Genomic DNA, 8,351 nt, shown 5'->3' with positions numbered 1-8,351 from the left:
TTTGTACCTTTCATACAAACGGCCTTGCTGTAGATGTGCTGTGTCTTGTGACACTGCTTCTGACCCAGGGCAGTGGTCAGGATGCAGGGATGACCCATCATCCAGGAGGTGCTGAGATGAGAGGGAGGGAGGAGGGTGGAGGGGAGTGAAATATGTAGGGGATGGAATGGGTGGGAGTGGTTTCTATGCCTTTTTCTTTATGACTACCCCCCATGTAAAGGGGAGAAAAGCCTTTGGTATATGTATGTATGTATTTTCAATATCCATCATATCTATTTTGGAGGACAATATAGTATTAGAGATAGCATTATAGGAATATAAATGAGAGATTTATGGAAGGAAGGCAACTTAATGGACATATACAAGTTAAAAGCAATTTGCATTCTTCAGTAGTCTCCGACCTTATAGTTATCAATATTTCTATCATTTATAAATTTTTGTTGTACATTGAGGTTGGGGTCATTCTTATTTTCCTTGGCTTGACATGACTTGGATGTTCATGTTTTGGATACTTGGTCCTTATGGACCTTGTTGATTTATTTGTTTGTTCTCTAATATTTCCTTTATTCTCATATATGCATTTACCTTAGTCTATAATTTTTCTTGTTTTTGCAGCTTCCTTTCATCCTAGAACACTATCTCTCCAGTCCAATGCAGATGCTTATAAATGAATCCCTCTATCCATCCCCCAACACTAAGCTCTATCCACACGGTTGTTCCACAAACCATAGATTGCCAGCTCTTTAGCACTAGTGAAAATAGTATATGAATTGTGTTGTGTCCATATCCCTTTCCCCACCCTCTCTCTCTCTCTCTTTTTTTAATAGACTTCCCTATTTTTCTGGGACTAGAAGTTGGCAACTATGGTTGTTAATTAGATTCTAATTTGAAATTCAGTATACAGTTATAAGACATCAACAAAACAGCATGAAGGCCTACTTTGCAGTCTTACCCAGTTCATTCATTTAGTAGAACCAATGAACATCTTTTAATTAAGGTTGCAGTGATGGTATTTTGATTAAAAGTTCATTATCTCTTAGATTTCAATATAATTCTAATGATTTTCAGTAATGTGGCCAATACAAAACAGTGCCAGTGGTTCCACTTCCCAGTAAAAACACTAATTCTAGCTATTCTGTTATCAAATCATCTGAGGGCCTTTAACTGAAAAGGGGTACTTAGATTTTAAGGTTATATATTTGCTAATACTAGCTAGATTTCCTGCAGGTATAGATTTTCTTTCATTTTCAAATACAATAATTTGGGCTGGGTTTTCCAAGTGCTTAGATTTTTATATTGCTAGGCAGGGCAACATACAACGCACCCTTAAAAAGAAAAATCAAGTTGTTAGGGGGTAGGGGTAAAACAGGGGAGTTGGAGGGAGGGAGGCACTGGCTTGGGAAAGTAAATAGAATTAGAATGTTCAAAGTGATGCATCTTCATTTTCTCCATAATATACTGAGGACCTTCTCTAAAACATATTTGTTGCAGAAGCAGGTATCATTTTAGTTGTGCACACCTAAGCAATATAGCATTAGAAAATTAAACATTAATTTTGTAAATTACAATACATGAACATATATGCAATTTTCTTGGCAAAAATAAATGACAAAAAAAAAAAAAATTGCTACAAGCAAATCTACTAATGAACGAAGCCACTAGGATAAAGTCCAGACACCATGTTGTCGTCTCTCCAGTCCAGTCACTTTCAATTAGACAATGGCCTTCACTTTGTGGGCTGGGTGTTCTCCAATTCCAGGTGATGTTAATAAATGCCGTTACAAAGATAATAAGGCTTCCTTGGACTTTTTAAAAGAACACAGGGTTCTGCCATTGTCTCTTAATTGGCCAAAGTACAATAATAATCAGGCCATCGGCATCCATGATGATGACATCGACCCATATAATCTTTAGAATTTAAGGTACCAAATTTGTAAATATAGGTTAGGTTATGTAGGTTAGATTAGGAAGGTTAGATTAGGTTAGAATATATGAATTTATCCTTTCATTTCTTTGACCTCAGCATCAATTAAAACAAACATGGTGTATCATTCAACTGCTGCAACTTTGTTTGTTAATAAATCTACTTTAGCAACTTTTTTGTTATTCATTTCCACCAAGAAAATTGTATATTATGTTGATGTATTACGATTTAGAAAATTAACAATTAAATTCCTATTGCTATACAGTATTGCATAGGTGTGAACTTCTAAAAATTTACCCAAAAGCATTCATTTTGTGTTCCATAAGTCAGGGGAGGAATTTGACATTTGTGTTGGTAAACAGGTCCTGGATAATGGATTCTTCTGTCTATAAAGTCAAATACATTAAGATTCTTTCAAATTGTACTCAGAGAGAGAGAGAGAGAGAGAGAGAGAGAGAGAGAGAGAGAGAGAGAGAGAGAGAGAGAGAGAGAGAGAGAGAGAGAGAGAGAGAGAGAGAGAGAGAGAGAGAGAGTGAAAATAATTTCGTTTCAGGATATTATTACAAAGACAAAGCATATCACCCCTAGACTTACTTTTTAATGGCAAAAATAGAAAGTATTTTATGCATATAAGAACACTTAGATTTAAATGATTACGAAATGGAGTTCAGCATTTACAGGTAAAACTTTCTAATAACCTTACCAAGTAACTAAGCCACTAAACCATGATGATAATTTCCATCTCATTTATGTTTACAAATTTCACAACGGAGACAACGAGATTACGCCAAACAAATGAGCTACGAAAAGTGGAACCTAGAAACTAGAAATATCATCTATCAAATGTGGGCAAAAAATATAAGTTTAACGTTTTCAATTATCTCTGATTAAGGCTGAAGGTGGATCTTACCCTTAAAGATACCGGAAACAAATAGCAGCAGTCACCGAATTTCTACAATAACCAAATAGATAACAGCTTAACAAGTATTCAACGATTGGACAATATCGCACAATCCTACGATAACATGATGCATGTGGACTTTGGTGTCAATGTTACGTGACATGAATAAAAGAATAGATTATAAACATCATTTAGGGCATACACCAGTCTCAGCAGAGATCAGACGTCGTTCCTAGTTACAGTCCTCGCCGCCCACCGCTCTTCGTCGACCGGTCGTGGCAAAGGAGATTTTTCCTCCTGTGCTGCTTATCGGTCAGGCACACGCAAGACTTCTTCGTTGACATTGGCATGCGGGCTCACGTTTTAGACAAATCCACACAATGTACCTCCCGCTTTTTACAGTTGTGTTCATTTGACACATTTCCCGAGTCACGTAATTCTCTGTTTTCAGATTCATACTCAGACTAACAGAGATGTTTACACAAGTCTACACTCGCCCGTATTGTCCATCTCACTGCCCACTGGACCTACTCTCAATTTTACGCCCCAAGTATAGCTTGCTAACTTCTGTCACCAACGGTCTGACCCGTTAGCGGCCCACACTCCTCTCCCTCTTTAGGGAGTCACCTGCTGCTGATTATAGGCGTTTTTACCAGCGCATGAGAATATCAAACACTGTTTGATGTTCCGGCTGGTCTTTAGTAAACACGACTTACTGTGCTACTAGACGACCCTCGCTTGCACCGTCTCGGAAAAAGTGTCGCACGGATCATAACACAGACAGCAGCCGTGGTGGGACCATCAAGCCAGACTACGAGAATTGAGCCAAGGGACGAGACAATGGACAGCAGCACCGACTCTGATACTTATATGGAAGATGACGAAAACCAGTCTCTTCTATCAGGACCTATGATGCCTCTATTGGCAGTTGCAAGCGTGGCAGAGATGCAGCCAGAGGCAGATATGGGTGCTGTAGCAGTAGCAGCAGCAGCAGTAGCTTGTGACTTCATGGAAAGGTAATTATTGTCGACCAATACTAATTGTAAAATTCAGCATAACCTCATTTTGCTACTAAGGTCAATTGTACAGTATACTAATTTGGTTCGCATTTGTATTGTAGGGAACACCATCCAAAACAGGAGGGTCTGGCAGACATCCTGGACAACATGAGCGAGATGGACTTCTTCCGGAACCTTCGCCTCACAAGGACATCTTTTGACCTCATCTTGGACTTCATACATGTAAAAGTGTTTTGACTCACTCTGAAATCCTCTTCAAGTGTGACGTGGCACATATAATTGGATGTACTTTTGCTTATGTTCATATGGTAGGTTGGAGGGAATGCAGAGGGCAATGGAGGCAGGAAGGGTGTCAGAACTGGTAACTGAAGTCTTTCTGACAAGTCAGAGACCACAAGGGTGACTTCAGTTATCGGTTCTGACACCCTTCCTGCCTCCATTGCCCTCTGCATTCTCTCCAACCTACCATTCTACCATTTCAATGCAAGCACCAGTACATCCAATTATATGTGCCATATCACACCTGAAGAGGACTTCAGAGAGTCAAAACATTGTGTTATAGTCATTTGTCACCATGTAGTTATTTGGTATTATATTTTATTACAAAATCACTCATTGTTTTGTCTGCGCTCTAATTCAATTCTTTTTAATCTTAGGATATTCAACCTCTCCCTCTTTATCTCCATGTCCATTTCGTGGCGTTCTCTATCACGTGTCGCAATGCAAGACAAAAGTTCTTTTAGTTCTGCCATACTGTTTTGTTGTTTATCACTAGATGTTTTCAGTGTATTTTTAATATCTTTCACGCACAATAACAGTTCCTTTCTGTCTGCAGAGGGTCTTAAGCTTCTGGTTCTTGTTCTTCTTGGGTGTGGGGGTGGGACATTCCCTCGGGCTGCAGGTGGCTCCTCACGTGTGGCTGGAGCAGGCTGTGGGGCTTGTGAGGCATGAGCAGGCTGAGGATCTGGTGGTGATGCTTGAGGAGGAGTTGGGGCACGTTGCGAGGCTTCACCATGCTGAAGGTCTAGTAGTGAGGCTTGAGTGGCTCCTGGAGTGGCTGGAATGTTTAACACTGGTGAGGCTTGTGTGGCTGGGTCTTCTTCCACAGGGTTGTCAACCTCCATTTCTGCCACACTCCTAGTACCCACTTCTGTGCCCTCCAACACACACAGATCTGGCCGGGACAGGGGACGATTCTTCAGAATTGAAGACAGGAGATTGTAAAATCGTGGCTCAGTCTTCTTTCCCCTCCCACTTGGAATGAAATCTTAGCAGTTACAGCAGTAGAGCGTCCATGATGTACGCAATGTTCGTGTTATCTCAGCAGCATTTCAAAACAAATATAATTTCTACGGATGTCAATAGCATACAGCAATAAGGTAATCCTTTAATTCTTATTTTTCAGCAAGTATTATACGGAAATATAGCATAAACTACACCAAGTTCACATAACTGAAAGACGAAGTCATAACCACATGAACTGACACGGACGTCCCTCACTAGACATATGTCTGAACAGTGTTGACGTATCACAAGACAACACAACCATTTATTTCAAGTCTTATGGACAATTCTTTTGAATTCTAATGCCAGGAACAAGTTACTACTTTGATCTTCTTTTCATATAAAACAATTATCATAATCCTTAGGGCCTCAGAATTGTAATTATTGAATGTGATAGGAATGGCAATATCTTCCAGCCAATCAGAGTGCGTGTTTGCTATTCCGAGCATATTCGCTGCCGTATTATCAAACACCTGTCCCAGTCGTTTGATAAAACCAAGCAAGAATATCAAACAGTTTTGATAGCGTTTGATATTCTGATGCGCTGGTAAAAACGCCTTATATGTCGGCATCGCTCTGCCCCATCAGGGGGCAGCTCTCTCTCTGCTCTCTACTCCCTTCGTGGGAGCCGCCCGCTGCGTGACTAGGGTCAATTACGCTCTGCCTCGCTAGGGACCAACTCTTTTCTCCCTTTGGTAAGACGCCCGCCGTTGACTTGTCAATACAACCCTGCCCCAGTAGGGTCCACTCTCCTTCGGGAGCACAAGCGGGAATTAATCCTACTCACTTCTCGTAGGAAACATAAACGCACGAACATAGCTACGCCCCATGTGCAAACAGCTAAACTTACTTTTTCTTCGACAAAGATTCACTTCCTTTCCCTCATACTGCATCTCATTTCGTGTTCCTACCCTTCTATACCACTACGCCTCCTGCCATTTCCCCACTTTTTGTTGCTTCAGATTATCTAAAAAGGCTTAGATTGACGACAGACCTTTTGGTCCATATCTAGGTCGAATGCGAAAAAATATAACGAAAAAATTAAACAAAATAAAGTAAAATGTATGAGAAGCTCATTCTTAATTCAACAGAGCATCAGTTTCTTTCCTCTTGCCATTTAGATGACATTAAGCTAAAAACTCTCACAATAAGATGATGTTCCAGGAACTGATTGTACAAAAGAAACTATTTTGAAGACATTGATACATTTAAAGTCCATAAATTTCAAAAATAAAATATCACTTTCTGGTTATTGTTTTTGAGCTTATGAAGAGTTCAGAGCTTTTGATAGTGTCGAAGTTTCTTTGAATTAATGCTACTTCATCAAAAAGTTAATCCACCTTTAAGCTTTCCTTCTAGCTTCAAATGTTCTGCTTCTACAAATTCCTGAAACTTTGGGAAATGAATGGCCTACAAAGCTTAGGTTTGATAATTTGCTAAATGTTGAATTTCATCAAAATCTATTTTGCTTTTCCAAATATCTGTTAATAACATGGAATATTGGCACTAATATTACAAGTTTTCTCACATATATTTTACTGTTCTTCTGGTACTTATAACAAATTACGGCTCGATATTGTGAAGGGCCTCGTCATTACATTGTTGTATAATACGCCATATTGGTTTTGGTTCTTCGTGGGTTCAGTTTATAGGCGGAAGTATTGCCTTTCCAAACGTCCAACGGCACCTCCTTTCGTTGTCTATTTTTTTTTTCTTGGTGGTGGTTCTCATATTTAGTAACATATTTTATGATTTTCTGGTTTTCCCAAAATTAGTGCCTTTTTTAATGGAAAATTGAGTTATACATTAAATTAGGCTAATTTTACACCCTGGTCTGCGATCTACTGCTCTGTGCAATCTGGTGTGCAGAATGCAGAGTTGACAGTCTGCACTCTTACAAGAAGTAAACGCTTTTGCAATCATCACATCTTGGGAGTAGAAAATTGATCTAACATTCAAAATTATTTCAAAATAAAGGACAAATAGTGTAATTTCAAATCTCAATAAAGGACAATGACAAATAGAACTGATTAAAGGACTGTCCTTTGAAATAAAGGACTGCTGGGAACCCTAATCGTAGTTGCTGTGTGTTGCACTACAGTAGAGTACACAAGAGTATTGTCACCATAGAAATCTCCATCCCACAATTAATATTGAAAGGGCTTTTGTGCAATCAACATATTAAGGATTCTAAGCCATTCCTACAGACCAATTACATAATAATATTAGTAAAAATAGTGATAATAATAGTGATGATAATATTAATGATAGATAAGATACTGAAACAGTAATGTAAGGACAAACCAGACTGTTGCTGTTTATCCATGTAACTCCATATAACATGGCATTTTTCTCTCTCTCTTTTCTGAATATAGATCTCACTCAACAATAAAAGCTGATAACATTTAACGGATCACATGAAGAATAGTCACCCCAGACTTCGACAGGGTGACAATTCCTCATGTGGGCCATCCTGGGTTTACGATTCTTCGTTTGTATAAGTTGATGACAATAATCATAACCTTCATTCGTCCTAGCCTAACCTAATGTAATGTAACATAACTTACCTAACCTAATCTAACAACCTAATCTAATCTAACCTAACCTAATCTTTATTCCACTGTTGATATTTGGCGTACTGGGTTAACAGTTCTTCAGGTGGGATCTCATGGGGTGACAATTCTTCATGTGGGCATTCTGGAGTGACAATTCTTCATATGCCCCCATTTAGCTTCATTACTTTATGTATGAGTCATCACATGAATTTTGAGATATCCCTTTTTGGACAGAAATACACCACATAGGTCACAATGGAAAAGTTTCCCATATGTACGAGTCATCATGTGTCTTTTGAGATTACCTTCCTCTGAGAAAGCTGCATCACATATGTCACACTGGAAAGGCTTATCTCCTGCATGTGTCATCATAAGGTTTTGAGCTTACCCTTCTCTGAAAAGCTGTTTCACATGCATCACACGGGAATGATTTCTCTCCTGTATATACATACATACATATACCAAGGCTTTTTCCCCCTTCCAAGGGAGGTAGCCAAAAAGGGAAAGGCATAAAAACACTCCCACCCATTTCATCCCTAAATACACTCCACACCCCTCCCACCCTCCCTCTCATCTGAGCACCTCCTGGATGACGGGTCATCCCTGCACCCTGCCCACCGCCCTGGCTCAGAAGCAGTGTCGCAAGACACAGCACATCCACAGCAGGG

At 39.4% G+C, this 8,351-nt stretch overlaps 1 protein-coding gene across 1 annotated transcript; it reads left to right on the top strand.

The window, feature by feature from the left end:
- The first annotated feature begins 2,655 nt into the window (after nt 1-2,655).
- Nucleotides 2,656-4,213, top strand: LOC143030230 (uncharacterized). Its single transcript, XM_076193390.1, has 3 exons — nt 2,656-3,841; nt 3,946-4,066; nt 4,157-4,213. The coding sequence occupies exons 1-3, from the start codon at nt 3,666-3,668 to the stop codon at nt 4,211-4,213; spliced, it is 354 nt and encodes a 117-aa protein (XP_076049505.1). The 5' UTR covers nt 2,656-3,665.
- The last annotated feature ends 4,138 nt before the right edge of the window (nt 4,214-8,351 follow it).

The sequence above is a fragment of the Oratosquilla oratoria genome, chromosome 12 (assembly GCF_046742065.1).
Source record: "Oratosquilla oratoria isolate Oo_2021 chromosome 12, ASM4674206v1, whole genome shotgun sequence".
Taxonomy (NCBI): Eukaryota; Metazoa; Arthropoda; class Malacostraca; order Stomatopoda; family Squillidae; genus Oratosquilla; species Oratosquilla oratoria.
The sequence above is the reverse complement of the archived record's forward strand: the minus strand, read 5'-3'. Positions and strand labels throughout refer to the sequence as shown.

Excerpts from the sequence above, each read along its gene's own strand:
- LOC143030230 (XM_076193390.1), top strand. The coding sequence starts at position 3,666 with ATGGACAGCAGCACCGACTCTGATACTTATATGGAAGATGACGAAAAC. Across the intron at positions 3,842-3,945 it reads GCTTGTGACTTCATGGAAAG|GGAACACCATCCAAAACAGG; the intron begins GTAATTATTGTC and ends TTTGTATTGTAG. Across the intron at positions 4,067-4,156 it reads TCATCTTGGACTTCATACAT|GTTGGAGGGAATGCAGAGGG; the intron begins GTAAAAGTGTTT and ends TTCATATGGTAG.